We start from the raw sequence: 19,798 nt of genomic DNA, 5'->3' as shown, positions 1-19,798 counted from the left end.
ACATGGGTTTGCACTGCTGCTACTCAATGACCTCTGGGAAAGGGTAGACTGAGTCAAACTGAGATCACACACTAAAGCTCTGCTATATGCCAAGTGTTCAAGAAACAGTTCATGGGACTGGAGAGATAGCACCGCAGGGAGGGTACGTGCCTTGTATCTAGGTCCCAGCTGGATACAGAAACCCCAAGAGGTGAAGTTTCTTGCCCAATATTTTACAGGTCCTGGGACAAACAGGCAGCAGAAGCCTAGGTTCCATCCATAGTCTCAGTTCAGTCCATAAGCCCAGATGCTGGGCTCTCCGTGAATGACAGGTTGCAGCTTGTATTGTGTGTGCCAAGCTGTGCTCTGAGTACACCGAAGAGACAGCCGCACGGTGACCACACGACCACATGTTTGAGTCTTCCGGGCTGCCTTCTTCACTCCCTAAGCCTGGTAGTTTTCCACATTGCTTTCCCATTGTGACACTTTTCAGTTGGAGTTATTTCTTGTGAGTTTTTGTGTGGCTCAGTGACTACTGCTAGGATGCTTTGTATGATCACAGTGAGTCATCATGGGCAGGGATAATCCTGAATATCAAGTGGCAATCCTGAGTACCAAGCTGGCCCCCGACACCAACTACTGCTGCTGGGTCGACCTCAGTCTATGACGCCACACGGGGGAGGTGTTTATCAGCTGTATCGGGTGAAGGAGGAAAAGGAAGCTTCAAGAGGTCAAATAAGTTGCGTCAGGTCCCCTGAAAAGGTTTCCTTTTCAGTCGGGAAAAGGCAGTGCTGGGTGCAAAGTTGGAAAACGTGGTTCCTGGGTCTTCGACACGGGCATTATATGACGTAGACTTGCCCGGGATGATCCCTGCCACCGCCTGGTACTGACCACTCACATGACCGTGTGCCAGGCCATGTCTACACACTTGGCAGATCTGATCCTTTGGTCATCACACGCTTTCTAGAACGGTGATTCTGGGAACACAGTGATGCTGGGGAACGGGGTAGAAGGAAGTGGCATGGGCACTGATAGAGCAGGGCTTCATGATTCTAGAAGGTTCAGTGATGGGGCAGGTTTCGGGGCGGGTCACCCGTGGCTCCCTTCCCTGTGCTGCCCCTTAGTGGACCCAGATATACACCATATCAATGTCGGGGTGACCCCTAGATGTCTTACTAGGCCCCAAAGATGTGCACTACTCTGCGTGCTGGGCAGCGGTGACCAGCTGGTCCAGCCCTGTCCTGTGCCTCAGGCCCAATTGTGCAGAGCTGGGTGAGCATCGGCCACAATCCTGGGGGCCCAGTCCCCATCAGGCCCCAAGGGGGGGGTCCCTCAGGAAGAGCCTCGGTTCCCAATTTGGGTCCTTGGAGACTCTGGGAAAATCTGGAAAACTGGACCCCGGAAGCCCTGTTTCCACTACAGCTCTGGGGTGTGGCAACCAAAAATCTGGCTCCTGAGGGCCGGCTGCTCCAGCTCTCCCCTTGGGGCCCTGGGGGTTCTGGGCTTCCTGTTAGGGGAGGGAAATCCAAAGGACCCTCAGTCCCTCTGAGATGGAAACCAACATGGATGTGGGGTTCCTGGTTCCATCCTGTCCTGGGCAGGCCCTCGCTCCTGGAATCCCCCAGCCCTCCACGCTCTGTCTCTTGATTCTCTCCCTAGATCTCCTTTGCTTGCCTCTCTGGTGTCACCAGCATCACCGTGTCCCTCCCCAGCATCATCACTGTGTCCCTAGCCTCACCATGTCCCCAGCATCGCCGTGTCCCCAACATCACTGGGATCCCCAGCATCACTGGGGTCCCAGCATCACTGTGTTTCCAACATCACCGTGTTCCCACCATCACTGTGTTCCCAACATCACTGTGTTCCCACCAACACTGTGTCCCCAACACCTCTGTGTTCCCAGCATCAGGGGATGCTCAGGGGACAGGCAGCAGCCAAGGGACAGTTAGCCATGGCACAAGCAAGTTTGAGTCCCAGCTCAGCCGCAGACATGAGGTGGGGGATATCCCCTGAACCCTGCAGAGCCAGGATCCAGGGCCCCTACCTCTATCCTCCCTTGTTCCCCCCTTTTACTGAATTACCATGAGATACACAGTTACAAAGGTATTCATACAATGTTCCAGCACCCAACCCTTCACCAGTGTACATTTCCCAGCACCAATGTCTCTAGTTTCCCTCCCGCCACCCCCCACAGCCTGCCTCTAGGGCAGACACTTTTTTCCCCCCCATGCCCCATTCTTTCGTTTGCCTTTTTGGCGTATGATTTGCAGTACAGGTGCTGAAAGGGTATCACGTTTATCCCTTTCCATCCTTTTAGCACCCAGTTCTTGTCCAGAGTGACCATTTCCAACTACCACTGTTATAATGGTTCCTTCTCTGTCCTAACTGGCCCCTCCTCTTCTTGTGGCAGCTTCTAACCATGGGCCAGTCCTCCTGGCCCAGCCCTCACTTCTACTGTCCTTGGATATTCTACTGTCCTGGAACTCATATCTGTTGTTGCCCTATCGGGCTGCCCCTCTGCTGCTGACTGTCCCTTGAATGGGAACGGGGCAGAGGAGAGCGGCATGAGCCTGATAGAGCTACTGTCCTGTACCATACTATGTTTTTATTAATACCCTGCAAATGAGTACGGTCACTCTGTCCCCCTCCCTTGGACTCATGTCACTCAGCATTGTTCTCTCTTCTTGGCACCCAAGGACCCTTTCCTTTCACTGCGGCCCTATGCCAGTCCTGTGTCTGGACCCACACAAGGGCCAGCTGAGACCTTGCAGATTGAGGGGGGCCTCCTCATGCTCACTCAACTTCCCTATGCACCCCAGGGCCAGCTCTGCCTGCTTCCTGTGGGAGGGGATCCACCTCCCAGAGCATGTGGGACCTGGGGAGGGTCTGGGGCCCCCACACTCGTGTTTCTGGGTCACACGGGGAAACCATCCCCTGATCCTGGGGTCCCATGGGTCTCTGTGTGGTGCTGAAGACCCCCAGGCTAAGAACAAACAGAGGCCAAGAAGAGGGTCACTCTTTGGAGACAGGATCCCCTCAGCCCTGTACTGAATATGAGCACTAAGATCAAGCTGACCAGCATCCGTGAGGGCTTGGAAGATGCACACTCTGGGGTCCCCCTGGTCATAAGTGACTTATGGATGGAGAAGAAGAGTGGTATCAGCCTTGAGAGGAGGTTCACTGCCTTTGTCTGTCCCCACCTTGGGTGCCTGGAAGGATAAGTCAGCTCAGAGCAACCCTCCTGCAGACACTTGAATCTCACCAGCTCCATTTGCCCCCTTCCAGCCCCACCTGCATACCTCTGGATTTCCTAGGCCTGGGAATTAATCCCACCACCAGATTTCTCAGAGACCGTGGTCTCAGGTCGAAATGAAGAAGTGGCTCTTTGCAGGAAAATAAAGTCAATCCTGGGAGACTAACACCCAAGAATAGTAGAGATAAGGACCAGGAGCATTGCTCCATGGCTTGGAAGCCAGCCTCACATGCTCGGAGAAAAGGCAGCTCAGATAGGGAAGGGACAACCAAGTAAAGGGTGTTTAGAAGGCCCGCTTGGGATGGGAGATGAGTGCTGAAAGTAGACTGTAGACTGAACATGATGCCTGCTTAATACCTGAATTGCAAACCACAACACCCTAAAGGAGAGAGAGAGAGTAAAAGGGAACGTTCCTGCTCTAGAGGCGAGGGCAGGGGGATGGGGTAGGGGTGGTGGGAGGGATATTGGGAACATTGGTGGTGGAGAATAGGCACTGGTGGAAGGATGGATACGCGATCATTGTATGACTGAAATGTAAGCATGAAAGTTTGTAAGTCTGTACCTCATAGCGATTCATTAAAAATAATAAATAAGTAAAATATATAAATAAGTAAGTAAATAAATAAATAATGTCAATTCTGCTCCTGCCCGGTTTTGGTCTATTTGTGTCCTTGCAGCCAAGAATTTCAGGGAAGAGAGTAATAGCGAAGCGGAAGACGGTCATTTGGGAAATAGGAGGGAAGGGATAGAAAGTGACATGCTCCAGAGAGAACCTGGGTTTCTCCAGAATGGAGGGAGCTACGTCCATGTCCCAAGCAGAGCAGGAGGACCCTCAGGTGGGGAATGAGCGCCATGAAGGAGAGAGCTTGCATCTTGGGCAGGGGTGTGGGCACAGCCCGGAGCAAGGGCACATGGAGAAAAGGGAGCTTTCCTCTGGAAAGTTCATTTTTATATAGTTTTCCCAAACTGTCCCCCAAAGTCTGTCTGTAGGATGGTTGGCAAAGAGAAGAGCTCGAAACAGCTGCTGGTGACCCGTGACTCTCATGGGTGTGGTCTTATTCCCGTAGTGGGGCTGCTCCTCCCGAGGGTCCACCAGGCTCTAGGCCTGCACTTCTGCATCTTGGAGACTTTCTGGCACCTCCTCTGAGTCCTGTGTCTCAAAGGCTTTGTTGTGCCTTTTGACGGGATTGGATTTAGACAGTCTCTTTTCAAATGCATGGGACTGGACACCCCGTTCCCTATCCTGCAACATCCAACATCTGCGGACTCAGAACCTGCATTTTCCCAGGCTCTCAGAGCCCACGACACAGCCCCGACCCCACACCCCTATTCCCTGCAGCTCCTGCAAACCCACTTCTAAGACTCATTCGGGCATGCGCCACTTTATAAAGCCACAGGTGGTTCAGTGTACTGAGGGGGACACCCCAGGGACACCCTGTGATATTAACTCTAAGGGTACGCCAGCTCCTGCTCTGGAGGGAAAAGTCAGAAAGGGGAGAACAGCAGTGAGGGGGGATGGCCCCACCTGGACTCTGCGGAAGCACCTAGGACTGAGCCCCATGAACAATGGCAAGAATGTGCATGTGCAAATCTGGCGTGTGCATATGTGTGTGCCTGAGAGTGCATGAGTGTACATGTATGTGTGTATTTGTACTTATGTGTATGCATGTATACATGTCTGTGTATGTGTGAAAGCACGTATGTACATATGGTACATGTGTATGTGCTCATGTGTCCATGAGTGCATATGCATGCGCATATATGTGTGTGTGTGCGTGCGTGTATGTGTGATCCCAACTGAAGGGGAAGTGGCCACAGTCCTTCCCAGTAAGCAAAGTGCAAATAGGACAGATAAGGATCAGGATGGGGAGGACAGGGAGGGGCAAAGTCCTGCCCCAGTACATGACTGGCCCTGCTTCCCCCCTTGCCCACGTCCAGAGCAGCTCAGCTCAGGAGGAGGAAGCTCAGAGGCTCACACATCTGTCTGCCTGTCTGCCTGACTGTCTGCTCGGCAGCAGTAGGGTCTGTGGGTCTTTCTGGGGTTCCAGCACTTCTCTCAGCCGGTGGGAGCCAGCAGCAGTGGACACATGGAGCCCCCCTCAGCCCCTACCCACAGAGGGCGCGTGCCCTGGAAGGGGCTCCTGCTTGCAGGTGAGGGGGACCTTCCTGGGGTGGGCAGGGGACACAGGCTGGGGTCTTCCGGGGACACAGAGCTCTGAGAGGGGACAGAGCATTCTCTTTGCACAGGGTGGGGGGCAGGGTGAAATTGGGACGGGGCCCTCGGGGGACAGGTCAAAGTGCTGAAGCCCATCTTTGCATGTGCTCAACCCCCAACCCTGCACGGTCCCCAACCCGTGCCAGGAGGCACCACTGGGCACACCGGGTATGGCCAGAACAACAGAGCAAAACTGTATCGGGGTGGGGGCTGGCACGGGAATTCTCATGCTGTGACGGGAGGGGCAGGAAAATTCCAGTTGCTCAGAGGGTGAGATGCGTCTCCGTCAGTCTCCGCAGATAAGATGGAAATCGGCCTTGAATCCTGTCCTCGGGCACCGTGTCAGGACTCAGGGAACCAGGTGGTGGACCTGGGAGCCCCGTCACTCAGCACAGGGCTGGAGCCGGTCCCACGGTCCCCGTCCTCACGGGCTCAAGTCCCGAGGCCAGGAAGACAGACCACAAGGAATCTAGAAGGTGCAGTTAGGGAAGGACAAGGTTCAGGGAGGGACAGCAGGGACGGGTCCACTGTGAAGTGGGGGTTCAGAGCAGGAGGAGGGGGCATCTCCCCAGGGCCATGAGTGAGCGGGGTCTGGGACAGGGAGGGAGGTGCGACATCTGGGGAGAAAGTGACAGAGAACAAAGTCAGGGACGCTGAAGTGAGGGTTTCCTGCCTCTGACCCTGAACCCATAGTGCACATGTGTGTGCGCACACAGACACACACACACACACATTGAAATATACAGGGCTGAAACCTTGCTCCATCCTCAGGACACATCTTTCCTTTCGTTTTAGTTAGTGTTTAAAGGCTGGATGTGGTCAAGGGGGTTGGGCCACAGCACAGGTGCTCAAGGATCACTCCTGGTTCTGTGCTCAGGGATAACTCCTGGCAGGGAGGGGGTCAAGCCCTGTCAGCCACATGCAAAGCAAGGGGCAAGGGGCAAGGCCACATGCAAGGCAATGCCTTGACCCTTGTACTATCTCTCAGCCCTCCAGGACACATTTTCCTCCCCCGTGTAACAGGCCTAATCCTCCGACTCTCTCTGATTCCAGCCGCACTCTTACCTTTCTGGAGCCTGCCCGCCAATGCTGTATCTGTGGAAATAATACCAGCCAATGCTGCGGTAGGGGACAATGTCACCATGTTTGTCCACGAGGTGCCAGAAAATATTGCACTCTTAGACTGGTACAAAGGGGTAATTGAATCAAAGAACATCATTATAACATTGAAAAAAAACCCAGGAAATATTACTAATGGGCCTTTATTCAGCCACCGAGAGACCCTGTTCAACAACGGAACCCTGCACATCCGGAACCTCACCCAGAGGGACAAGGACACCTACCTCATACAAATCTTTACAATGGGAGGTGACCTTTTAAAAGCAAGAGGAGTCCTCGGCGTGTACGGTGAGTGGGCTGGGGTGGGGTTAGAGCCGAACCTACTTACCACATGGAATTTGGTCCCTAATGGAGCTGCCCTCTCCCCTGCATGAAGCATGACAAAAAGTGACGTTCTATCAGTAAAAGGAGAGCTCGGCGTGTATGGTGAGTAATCCCTCTCCAAAATTGGGGACTGAGGGTGAATCCACAACAAACACAAGATTTGGTTCTGGACGGGGCAGCCTCCTCCCTTGCACGAAGCTTCCTTTTGGGATATTTGAGCATTTGCACAGGACAAACACTGAAGAGAAAGATCTGGTTCCTGATCCAAAGTCCTCCAGCCCTGGGGCCCGACTATGCCTCTGTGGAGCTGGACACCAAATGGTCATTAAGGTCCTTTCCTGTGGTGGGGAGAGCTCAGTGGGCTGGAGCACGTGCTTGCCTGAGGGAGCTCTGGGGTCAGGGCACAGACTCATGCCCCCTGAGCACTGTCGGTTACTACCCTTGAGCACTGAATCTGGTGTAACCACTGAACACCGCAGGGTGTGGCTCCACAACAAGCAGGAAAAGATCCTGTCTCCTTTGGGATCTCTCAGAGGGAGAAGTCCTGGCCCTGGCGTGAGTACAGTGGAGGATTAATCTAGAATGTGGTTCTAGAACTGAATGACCCACAACCACACTGATCGTCAGCAGGGCAGAGCCCAGGCCTCTACATAGGGGAGACTCACCTCCCTGCAAGGGGCTGGCAACCACCTACTGGGGTCCTGACGTGTGGGTCACCACCCCTGGAGAATTCAAGAAAGGACTTTTCCCCTCCCCTGCCTCTGCATAGGCCCACAGGGAGCCCTTGAGAGTGAGGGGACAGTGGGTGAAGTTCTGTAAACTGGGTCAGAGTCCTGGGAGGTTCTGACCACCCCAGGCCCCTGCTCCACCCTCTGACCACTGCCCCTAAGGCACCCCAGAAGCCAGGGGGCACGGTGGCTGTGGACTGGGAGCTGTAGGACGGTTTGGGGCACATGACCCCTGCTTCCCGTTCACAGGGGCTGACCTTTGGGTGTCAGAGGTCACTTGAATCAACACTCACAGGGATCCTTGTGCTCTCTGCTCCTTCCACATCCTCCCTCCTACTCCTCCTTCTCCTCGTCCTTCTCTTCTTCATCCCAGCCAGCGCTGCCCCTGCTTCCCACACTTCTTCTTTCCTAAGTTCCCCAGAAACTCCTGCTATTGCCACTGTTCTGCCCCATCTAAACCCGGAGACCAGGCCCAGCTCCTGGGCAGTGGGCAGAACACAGAACCATTGGGGCAGCAGCTGCACAACAAGTTCCCAGGTCCATACCAGAAGGTTCTTCTTCTGGGGCCCTCCAGGTTCTCTCCCTCCTGGTGCCGACAAGGAAAGCCCTTCCAGTCCCCAGCTCCACCCTCACGCCTTCCTCAGAGATGCGCACAGCTGCCTCACTGAGCAGAGAGACGCCAACTCTGACGACACGGCCCTGGAGGAATCCGGGCACTACAAGGGCCATGTTCTCTGTTCCCCATACAGTGCGGCTAACCAAACCCCAAATCAACGCTGACAACGAGCACCCCACTGAGAAAAAGGACACCGTGAAGCTGCAGTGTGATCCTGAGACTCCAGACACGACCTACCGGTGGTTCTTCAACTCTAAACCTGTCGCTCAGGCTGGTGGGCTGGAGCTGTCCAAGCAAAATCGGGTTCTGACTTTAAGCCCTGCCCTGAGGAATAACACTGGAGCCTATGTGTGTGAGAACTGGAACCCTGTGAGCTCCAAAACAAGCGACCAATTCAACCTGGATGTTTTGTGTGAGTAACTCCTGTCCCTACCCGGGGGGATGCTCCCCCAATCCATATCGACAGGTCACATCGAGCCACCTCCTTCATGTCCTTCACCCCCAACACTTAACATGCCCCATCCACACCCAGACGGGCCACAGCTCGGTTCCCCGCAGGCCCAGCAGCCCCAACCCTGGGCGGGATGAGGATGGCCAGGCTCACCGTGTCTGGGTGGCCCGAGTCAGTGACCCACCATCAGAACAGGGTAATGGCTCAGACTCAGACTCAGAGAGCACATGAGGGTCAGGGTTGGAACTTTACAACAAGGTGAGACCCGGCTCAGAGGGACACTGAGGCCTGGTACAGGCAGGGGCTCCCCTTCCCCTCAACATCCCAGATTTGGTTCTGTGTTGCAGATGGCCCAGACCCTCCCATCATCTCCCCCTCAAAAACCTTCTACCGTCGAGGGGCGAGCCTCAGCCTCTCCTGCTACACTGCCTCCCACCCGCCCGCAAAGTTTACCTGGTCTACCAGCAAGCAGGCCACAGTATCCGCACAGAACTTCTTCATACCCAGCCTCTCTCTGGATGACAGTGGTTCCTATACCTGCTTAGTCAGTAACAATGTGACACTACTCAAGGCGACCGTGATGATCAATATCACAGTCTTAGGTAAGTGCCTTCCTGGAATGTTGGTTCAAAACTTGGTTTGGAGGGTTTGGAGGTTTTTTTTTCCAAACGCAAGCCTAGGTCAGAGTTCCCACTTTACAAGCAGGGGTCCTTTTAAAGGTTCACAACCCCGTGCTGTCTGATGCCCGGAGTACCAGCCCCTGAGCACCAAATCTCACCCAAAATACAAAACAAACAAAAATGACTGAAAGAAGCTATTTCCCTGCTGTCCATGGACACAAGTAAATCTTAAATTCTTCCTCTGGCCTCCCTCTTACTAAATGTCCACAGATTTTTTCGCTCCATGTGCTTCAGATTTCTCTTGGCTCATTATAGCCGAGCCTGAGACATGCGGGGGCTTCCTCTGAGACCCAGAGGCCCTGCAGGTAGCAGACTAGAGGGAAGCACTAGGGTTTGGCTGCTTGTTGCCTCAAAAAGTACCTCTGTCCCCGTCTTCTTTTACCTGCTTTCTGTGCTACGCTCCAATGAGAGTAGATGATTTTGATCTGAGTGCCAGTCCTTTTCCCAAGGAGAGAATGAAACCTCTCAGTCACATGGGCAGGACAGAACTGGCTCTTTGCTCTGTCCTAGGCCTGCCCTTAACCTGCTTCGATGCCCTCTGGGGAGGGATGAGCACATGGAAAAGTGGCTCTGGCTACCTGTCTTGAGTCTCCAACGCTACCACCAACTGACCTGGAGCTTCCCCAGGCCAGGCTGCAGGGAGTGGGTGAAGGGAGGCTGGGAGGCTCCTCTGAACTTGCCCTGCTCTCAGCTGTCTGACACTGCAGCACCTGCCCAGGTGACAAACAGAACAGAGCCCACCCCCCAAAAAGGGATGTGTGTGTGTGTGTGTGTGTGTGTGTGTGTGTGTGTGTGGTATCAAAGCAGGTTGAGCACCTGGCTCACATGTAACTGCCCTGGGTTCAAACCCAGGACCACATCTGGTTCCCTGAGCACCTCCAGGAATGGTCCCTGAGCACAAGACCCGGATTAAGGCCTGAGCACTGCTGGGTGTGGCCCCAAAAGCAAGCAAGAAAATGACAAAGAACAGATGTGTGGTGTCCGTTCCTGAGAAGGATGAACAGGGCCACAGATACGGTTTAAGGAGAGGTGGACAGCACCAGCCTTTGATGCACTGTGATCACTTTCTTAAAAATTCCTTGTCTGAGAGATTCCAGATAAGCGTTGAGAATCTTCAGAGTGTGAGAAATCCCTGAGCCTAAGGTCTAAAGGACTGACTCAGCTATTCCACCTTGCTAAATAAAACATTTACCAAGGAAACATCTTTCCTTCTTCATGGGAAGCTACTGTCCATGACAGAAGGTTCAGGCCTTTATCCAGACACAGACTCTAAGAAGGGGCCACCGCAGGGCAGGACAGTGGGAGAAGCGTTCCATTACTGAGTCGTTGGGCTCACGTGCTGAGAAGAGGTTCCTGGAGCTGCTGACACAGAGATGGGGTGGGAGGACAGGCTGGGAGTCATCTTGAGGTAAATGAGGGTCACAGGTAGAGACACTGCCTTTTTCTTAAGGGTTGTGAGGAAACAAACACCTGTGTGGCCCAGCCTCTCTGGTGACCTCTGCACACTGTGGCCGAGGAGACTAAGATGTCTGAGAATAGCGCGAACCCAGGTCCCAACTCATTCTGTCACCCCAACTCCATTTCTCCACAGACCCAGTGACATCAGTCTCCATCCATGCCTCAAACACCACAGTGGCAGAAGGTAATAACAACGTGATCCTGTTCTGCATCACAAATGACACTGATATCTCCACCCAATGGGTCCACAATAATCAGCTTCTGCAGCCCTCAGAGACGAAGCTGCTGTCTCGAGACAACAAGACCCTCATCATCACGTCTATCTCAGTGTCCGATGCCGGCGACTATCACTGTGAGATCTCCAACCCCATCAGTTCCATAAAAAGTCCCCCTGTGAAGCTGCAAGTGACACGTAGGTGGCCTTCAGCACTCCCTCCCATCCTGCTGCATGTCATGGGTGGGGACTTCTGAGGAGTAGGACCCTCCGATGGTCTGGGAGCTATGAGGAGAACAGTGGGCGGGACCCAGCTTGCTGCCCTATCGCTTGGGTTTCAGCTCGTGGCCCTGGAAAGGATTTCCGCTTGGGGAACCAGCTGTTCGGAGGATGTTGTGTGGTTGACGATGCCAACCCCCGGAGTCGAAGCTCCCGGGAGGTTTCGACAATACCACCCTTTCCCTCTCCCCTTGAGGGGATGTTCCCTCAATATTTGGGGCTCACACATAGTTTGGGGCCAGTTGGGGATGACACTTGTGATGGTGCCAGGGATGACAATAGGAGTGGCAGGAGCCCTGTGGCTTTGTTGGTCCCTGAACTCTCCTTGTGGTTCCTGTGCTCATGCTGGGCGCTTAGTTCCCAGGCCCCGCCCAGCCTCTCTTACTATATCAATGATAACGGGGTGTTCTTCGTGGGAGTCAAGCAGAACCTGGTTGATAGCTCAAGTTCCACAATTCTGTGACCTCTGCAGCCTGCTTCTGGGTTTCACGTTCAGACTCACTTTCTGCAAAGTGGGCCACCCCCCTGCCCCACCCCTACCTCATAGGGATGGAAGGATTAGATGAGATGAATGTCAGTTTCCTTCAGAGCACCAGTGGTCCTGTCCCCGTGGTTGTCCTCTCATGCCTTAGCTCCTCTCTCCAGCTGGGGACCTGGTTGGGGGTGGGGGAGTATCTCATTTGTAATGAGCGTGGAGCTGAGCATGTAGGGCTCAGGTCGTCTCAGATCTTCAATAGTGACAGTAAAACGATGGTGGGAGGCAGCAGTGTGAGAAGAGGCGGGACAGGAATGTGGTGGAGGTGGAAGTTAGAGCAAGCCCGAGGTTTCAGTCTGAGAAAAGGAGAACTTTGGGGGATCCCACAGCTGGGTCGCGGGTGAAGAGGCAACTCCACGACATGCAGACTTGTGTCATTTCCTTCCTCCCAAGCAGCCTGACCCCTGCCAGCAACATGAGGCCCGCATAGCCATACCATCGGACTCCGCGCCAGGCAGCTTTACTCGGGGCACCCAGAGTGGGGCGGGTGAGAGTCCTCCACACCCTAAGGGACCCATCCCCAGCAGCAGAAAATCTCTAGGACCCAACCACCACCACACTCAAGGCTGCTCTTCACACTTTTGGGCCAAGTCTCATGGACAAGTGAACTTATTCCTGGGTTTCCCCTGGAATGGATTTTGGATGCCCCCCTGTCTCCCTCCAGCAGGAGGAATCTCCACAAACACCCAGGTGGGGACTATCATCGGTGGCTTCGTCATCGGGGTCCTGATTGGGATGGTCTTCGCAGCTGTCCTGGGCTACTTCCTGTTTCTCAGAAAGTCTGAAAGGTCTGAAGCCATTTTCCACCTGCTGGTCCTGTCTCCACGGCTCTTTTCTCATGACCCAACTCCTCCCCCCAGCTGTTTTTCTGCGTAGGGACACCTCAAAATCTCCCTGACCCATGTGCCTCATTCAGGTTGCCCCTCAGTGCCATCTGGGCCACTGAAGCCACTGTATACCCCAGTTTCAGCAGTGGCACCTCTGGTTCCAGAACCAGACCCGACCCTGCCACGGGCAGGCTAAGTGCAGCCTGGATGCGCGGGCCTGGCTCCCTTCTGCATCCCAGGGACTCTTGAGCATCCACGGTGTGGTCTGGTGAACCTCAGCCCCACTGGGTGCCCCCCCCCGCCCCAATTCTGCACAATCCACAAGGGACATGTGCCATCTCATGATCTGAGCCTACAGAGAGCAGAAAGGGACCAGGCTGGGCCGGGTGGGCTCAGATGCCCCCCACGTGGCAGATGCATGACCCACAGGCCCTGAGGTGTGTGCTGGGAGAAGGGGACCTCATGACAGGGCCTGGAGGGTGCTTAAAGCTTCTTGACAAGTTGTGTGAGTGGGGAGAGGCCCATCGCCATGAGCATGTCCTCTAGGAGGATCTGCATCTGGGATCCCTCAGGCACCGCCCCACAGTCCCCCTGAGCTCCACATCCCTGCTCATCAGAATCCAGGTCTTGGTCCCTGACTCCCAGAGCTTCATTCCCTGCCCCAGGGCTGTGCCTTCTTAAGGCTCTGCAGGGCGCCCCCTTCTGGGCGCTCCCCTCCGGCCAGCACTGGGGATTGGGAGCACAGGGCTGGGAAGTGGGACCCTCTCTGGCCCTTGCTGGGACACAGACAGGGAACCCTTCTGACTCTCACCTTGGATGACCTTCTTAGGAGCCCAAGACAGCGTGACCCCAGAGACCACCAGTTCCCCACAGACTCCCCAGGTAAGTGTCCCCTCCTTCCGGGAGTCGGGGTGGGGTGCCACCCTGACCCACCGTCCTCTTCTGCCACTCACCAGGCTCTGACCTGGTCTTGGAGCCCCGGAGGGCCCTAATGAACCCCTTAGCACAGGGGAACTCAAGTGGCACGTCAGCCCAACCTGTGGGTCTGGGTCAGACTTGTTCTTTCCCCCTCCCTGGCCCTACAGTGGCTAAAGGGTCTCTCCAAAGGAGACCCCATGTCCCCTGATGCTCTGGGACTGAACCCCAGTCTTCTGGGGTGCTCTCTCTGTCTGTGCTAACTCCTGTCTCTGCTTTCAGGCCCCAGTGCCCCAAGCAGCTCTGCCTCCCAGGTAAGCCCAAGGGTCTGCAAGGGGGTGCCCTGCAGCTAACCCCCATCCCCAAGAACAGGGAAGGGTCTCTCAGACCTGAGCCACACTCACTCAGGGGCGCCCACCTACCCCGATCCCCACCCCATCCCGGAACCCGGACACCAGCCAGGGACAGGCATCCTGGGGGTCACAGACAGGGTGGTGCTAGTGGGGGACAGAACTGGCATTCAGTTCAGGGCTTATCCTTGGATGGCTAAGCAGGAGGTATAGGGCCTCCCATGAGAGTGACCTTCACTTCCTGTGTCCTGACACCCACTCTCTGATCTATACCCAGGACACCCGACCCGACCCATCTCCTGCCAGCCCCATCTACCAGGTGAGTGTGTGAACGAGGCTTGCTTCCCCAGCCCAGGGTCCTAGATTATCCCACAGCCTGCCCTGGCAGTGCTTCAAGATTCAGGAACATCAAGGAAAGGGGTTCTGCCTGGGGGGATGGTTGGCAGGGACACCCCAGGATACATCCTGAGACACAGGGACAGGGCTCAGGCCTCCTTTCTCTCTTTTCAGGAGTTACTGACCTCAAATTCAAGTTTGTACGGCCGGATCACCACCAAGGCTGATGTGGCTCCTTAGCATCTCAGGGAACCACCCCGTCAGCTGGGGGGCGCCACTGAACCCCCAGAGTCTGGAGGATCCAGGACATGTAGCGTAAGGCCAAGGGCCAGTTCTGAGTCCTGTGACTATTTGGGGGTTCCACCTGAGAATCAGGATCCCTGGGACTTCTGGAGACCCCTCAGACTTTCCTGAGCCCTGAGTGGACCGGACAACGGCTCTATCCCCCACCCCCAGGATTTCGGGTGATTTCATAGAAATCAGTGGACGCCTACTCTTTTTTTTTCTTTTGTCATTGGCACATCAGACAGTGCTCAGGAGTAACTCCTGGCTCTTCACTCAGAAATCACTTCTTGCAGGCTCAGGGGACGATATGGGCAGCCAGGGATCGAACCTGGGTCAGCCACTCACCAGGCAAGCGCCCTACCCGCTGTGCTATGGCTTGGGCTCCACCCTCCTATGAAGTGATCCAGGCTGGACCAGCTGGGACCAGTCAAGAATAAGGAGGCGGCCACAGCCCTCATCTGGAGGCATCTTGGCTCTGCGGAGTGGATGCCATGAGATCTACTCCCCTTCCCGAGAACGTTCAGACCTGAAGCCTCGTTGACACGAAACAGTGGCCTGCCCTGAATCTGTGGGGTTACGAGCCCTACTGTCTGCTGTGGCTGAAGCTTGGCGGTGGTGGCTGCAGTGGGCGCAGAGCCTGTGGTGCCTGTCAGTGGCCTCACACTGAGGCCATACACAGTTTGGAGAACCCCAGTGCTTCCAGCCGTCCTTCCCTGCATCTTTGATAATTATGGGGTCCTGCTCATTTAGTTTGCGGGGAGCTGTCTGCTTATACAGTGTCCTTAAGTGGACATAGCCCTGGGAGCTGCCTCAAACGAGGGCCAAGAATACTTGGCATAGCTCTCTGTCCCACCACCCCTAGTATGTGGAGTGGCCATTGTGTCACCAAACTAAGCCTGTAGAGAAGTTAATAGTTCACCATTCATAATCTGCAAGAATATTAATGAGAAATAGATGTATTTTGATTCTGCGGAAATTACACCTCTTGCAATTATGGGAAAGTACAGGAATAATTAGATTGTTTTTCTATGTATTATTGATTCTATGTATTATTGACAAGTTGTTTTTCACTATACTATGTTCCTCACCTTTGTTCTGATAAAAAAAACGTGCTTTTTGTAATAATTATGAATAACTATGAATAATGATTTTACCTGTCAAGTTCCTGATAGAGATGTATAAAAGGCTGCCCAAAATAAATATTAGTGCTGCTGATCCATGAAAACTCAGCCCTCTCAACCACTTGTGTTGTCTCTTTAAGATCCAGAAAGAAAGAGACAGACATAGAAAGATTGCACTCATCTGTGGAATATAAAATAACAGAGTCGGAGACTAACACCCAAGAATAGTAGAAATAAGTACCAAGGGGGTTGGCTCCATGGCTTGGAACCTGGCCTCACATCCGGGGAAAAAGGCAGCTCAGATAGAGAAGGGAACACCAAGTAAAATGTGGTTGGAGATCCCGTGCGGGAAGGGAGATGCGTGCTGGAAGTAGACTAGAGACTGAACACGATGGCCACTCAATACCCCTATTGCAAATCACAACACCCAAAAGGAGAGAGAGAACAAAAGGGAGTACCCTGCCACAGAGGCAGAATGGGAGGGGGATGGAATTGGGGGTGGGAGGGATACTGGGTTCATTGGTGGTGGAGAATGGGCACTGGTGGAGGGATGGGTTCTTGAACATTGCATGAGGGAAACACAAGCACGAACATGTGTAAATCTGTAACTGTACCCTCACAGTGATTCACGAATTAAAAAATTTTTAAAAAAAGAAAGAAAAAAATCCTCACCTTTCCTCTCGACTCATTCAACTGTGGGCTGGCCCGGCAGGTGGCACCCGAATGGCTTGAGGTAGAGATGTGTGAGTCGCCTGGAGAAGACAAGGAAGCTGTGGATTAAGGTAAAGAAGTCCAGGGCAGGATGGTATTATTGAGAGTAAGGGGAAACTAAGGAGAAACTATGGGTCAACATTCAAGTAAGCAAATTTTTGTGCAGATGTTGAAAACTATCTTGAGAGATAGAGGGATTAAAATGAGTACTAAACAATTTCATATATTTTTTAAATTTTATTAATGAAACATATCCCGCCTTCTCTGCGGATGGAACTATTGATTATGAAACTCAGAAACAGGTAGGGAACAGGCTCCAGGAATATTTGGATAATCAGGGACCTAGAAAAATGCCTATTTTTGCTGTCTTACTTTGGTCAGTCATAAAGGACAGTCTGGGGCCGCCTCAAGAGGAACGTGGTAAGGAGTCACTGCCACTAAGACCAACTGCTTCAGAGAATCCCTAGCTCTCATTACATATAGAATTAGCAGCCATAAAGGAGGAAAGTGAGGAATCGGATAATGACGTATTAGATTCTTTAGATCAAGAAGAATTAGAACAGGAGGCTACATGATATCATGATCCTAATAACTCTGATGAGTGGAAAGTTCTCATGAATTTGGCAGTGAGAGAAAGTACTCAAAAGTCAGATGTTGATATGCAGGATATAAAAATGTTTGTAAAAGAGGGCTTAGCTAATTTAGAAAAAACATTTTTTTAAATTTATTTTATTTTATTTTTTTATTTTTTAAATTTTTAAAATACTGTTCACAGCCTGTTGCCTTAAAAACTAATTTTCCTCCTCCTTACGTAGAGGAACCTAGCAAAAATCTTTTGCCTCTGCCACTGCTGCCCTCAGTTGTAGCAGACTTAGATCCAATCATTGACCCCCTGGAACCAACACTAATTAATTTATCCCAGCCAGCTTCTGAACAACAATTGAGCCCTATGCAGAGAGGGATGTAAAAAGCAAAAGAACAAGGAGAGAATGTTCGGGAATTTTGCAATTTTCCCATATTCACTCAGCAGGCTACAGGTCAAAGATATCATGACATGATTCCTTTCAAGCAACTCAAAGAATTCAATCAGGCTTGTGCTCAATAGGGGCCCACTGCTCCGTTTACAGTCACAATGCTTGAAGGAATCGTGTCTCAAGGTCTAACACCAAATGACAGTAAGCAACTGGCTAAGGCATGTTTGTTTGGGGGAGATTATTTGTTATGGAAATCAGATTACATTGCGATTTGTCCAGGATATGCTCAGCAAACTACAGTTCAAAATATAGGTGTTTCTTATGATATGTTGACTGGTGAAGGACAATATATTGATCATCAAGCACAGTTAAATTATCCTCAGCTGCTTATTCTCAAATTGCGGAGGCAGCATGCAGAGCGTGGAAGAAATTGCCCTGCTCTAATGGGAAATCAGAAGAATTATCTAAAGTCAGACAGGGTCCTGATGAGCCATTTCAGGATTTTTTAGCATGTCTTCTCGAAGCGGCAAGTAGGGTTATTCCTGATGAGCATGCAGCTACAGTGTTAGTTAAACAATTGGATTATGAGAATGTTAATCGTGCGTGCCAAGCTACGTTGCATCCTTATAGGAAAAATGGAAATTTGGCTGATTATGTCCGCATATGTGCAGACATTGGACCTGCTTATGTCCAGAATCTGGCCATGGCTGCTGCTATGCAAGGAAAAACAGTTCAAGAAGTACTATTTCAACAGCATAGGGGACGTGGAAAGGATATGGGCCGCAGACGAGTGTCAGGTCCACCAGGTTTCTGCTTTGCTTGTGGGAAACCGGGTCACCGTGCTGCCCAATGTCCTCAACGATATCCTGACGACCTCCTGAAGCAAACAGATAAACAAGGGCCAGGACTTTGCCCTCGATGCCGTAATGGCCATCATTGGGCGAGAGACTGTAGGTCTTCTACAGATATCCGTAACAACCCGCTACCGCCTTCGGGAAACAGGAGGAGGGGCCAGACCCAGGCCCTGAAACAGTATTATGGGGCAATCCAGACAGAAATTCTAGACACCCTACCACCTCTGACCTCCAAAGAGCCACCCCAGGCAGTGCAGGCTTGGACCTCAGTGTCCGTTCCTACACAGTTTTAACTCCCGAAATGGGACTCCAAGCTCTGCCCACCGGAGTATATGGACCTTTGCCTCCTGGTACAGTAGGTCTTTTGATCGGACGTAGTGGCTCTGCTTTAAAAGGTCTTTCTATTATTCCTGGAATTATTGATTCAGATTACCAAGGGGAAATAAAAATTTTGACAAATTCTCCCTCATCTATAAATGTAATTAACACAGGCCAGAGAATTGCACAGTTAGTACTGTTACCCAGTTTCACAGGAGGAGGAGTCATATCTACTCAAGAAAGTGGGAGTGCTGGCTTTGGGTCTTCAGACGTATATTGGATTCAAAAAGTTCGAGAAGAGCGCCCCGAGCTCCATTTGAACATTCAAGGCAAAAGTGTTAAGGGACTCTTAGACACGGGTGCCGATATTTCAGTACTAGCCCTCGAGCCTTGGCCTGACTCATGGCCTAAACAAGTTGCCTTTTCAAGCTTACAGGGCATAGGCATGGCATCCTCCCCTGAACAGAGCTCTAGTCTTTTACATTGGGAAAATGATGAGGGATATAATGGCTATTTAAAAAAATTTTTTTTTTAATTGAATCACCATGTGAAAAGTTACAAAGCTTTCAGGTTTAAGTCTCAGTTATACAATGCTCGAACACCCATCCCTTCACCAGTGCACATATTCCACCACCAAGAATCACAGTACACCTCCCTCCCCAACCCCTCACCTCCCCAACCCCCCACCCCACCTGTGTAACTGATAAATTTCACTTTACTTTGATTTCATTCAATATTTCAACAAAAAACTCACTATTATTGTTTGGAGTTTCTCCCCCCAAAGTCAGACCTGCTGAATATTTTCAACCTTATGTTCTTCCCAACCTTCCAGTCAATCTATGGGGCTGAGACATTATGGAAGATATGGACTTGTTCTTATATGTTTCCCAAGCTCCCAGAGCTAAAGAATTGCCTTTTTAGGGGTGGGGGGGCCTTTGATCGTCCTGCAATCCATGATGATGCTATTAAATGGAAGTCTAATGTGCCGGTGTATGTTGCTCAGTGGCCCCTCTCACAAGAAAAGATTATTGCTGCCCAACAGCTGGTGCAGGAACAGCTGCAATTAGGACATGTTGAACCTTCTAAATCGCCTGGGAATTCGCCTATATATGTTATTAAGAAAAAATCAGGAAAATGGAGATTGTTAAAAGATTTGAGAAAAGTTAATGAAACTAGGGACCATATGGGAGCTTTACAGCCTGGTTTACCTCTGCCTTCTGCTATTCCAGCTAACACTTATAAAATTATTACAGATT

The 19,798-nt window shown here is 52.1% G+C and overlaps 1 protein-coding gene across 1 annotated transcript; it reads left to right on the top strand.

The window, feature by feature from the left end:
• Window positions 1-5,319: 5,319 nt before the first annotated feature.
• Window positions 5,320-18,251, top strand: LOC101553571 (carcinoembryonic antigen-related cell adhesion molecule 8-like). The gene is made up of 10 exons (XM_055146442.1): window positions 5,320-5,383; window positions 6,501-6,854; window positions 8,368-8,646; window positions 9,033-9,287; window positions 10,957-11,235; window positions 12,516-12,639; window positions 12,768-12,835; window positions 13,508-13,560; window positions 14,221-14,262; window positions 18,042-18,251. The coding sequence occupies exons 1-10, from the start codon at window positions 5,320-5,322 to the stop codon at window positions 18,249-18,251; spliced, it is 1,728 nt and encodes a 575-aa protein (XP_055002417.1).
• Window positions 18,252-19,798: the final 1,547 nt, after the last annotated feature.

Source organism: Sorex araneus, chromosome 8 (genome assembly GCF_027595985.1).
Source record: "Sorex araneus isolate mSorAra2 chromosome 8, mSorAra2.pri, whole genome shotgun sequence".
Lineage (NCBI taxonomy): Eukaryota > Metazoa > Chordata > Mammalia > Eulipotyphla > Soricidae > Sorex > Sorex araneus.
This window is presented reverse-complemented; position numbering and strand designations above follow the sequence as displayed.

Bases quoted from the DNA above. Each gene is read 5' to 3' on its own strand.
- LOC101553571 (XM_055146442.1), top strand. From the start codon at position 5,320: ATGGAGCCCCCCTCAGCCCCTACCCACAGAGGGCGCGTGCCCTGGAAG. The intron at 8,647-9,032 runs GTGAGTAACTCC...TCTGTGTTGCAG, and splicing joins ATTCAACCTGGATGTTTTGT to ATGGCCCAGACCCTCCCATC. The intron at 9,288-10,956 runs GTAAGTGCCTTC...ATTTCTCCACAG, and splicing joins GATCAATATCACAGTCTTAG to ACCCAGTGACATCAGTCTCC.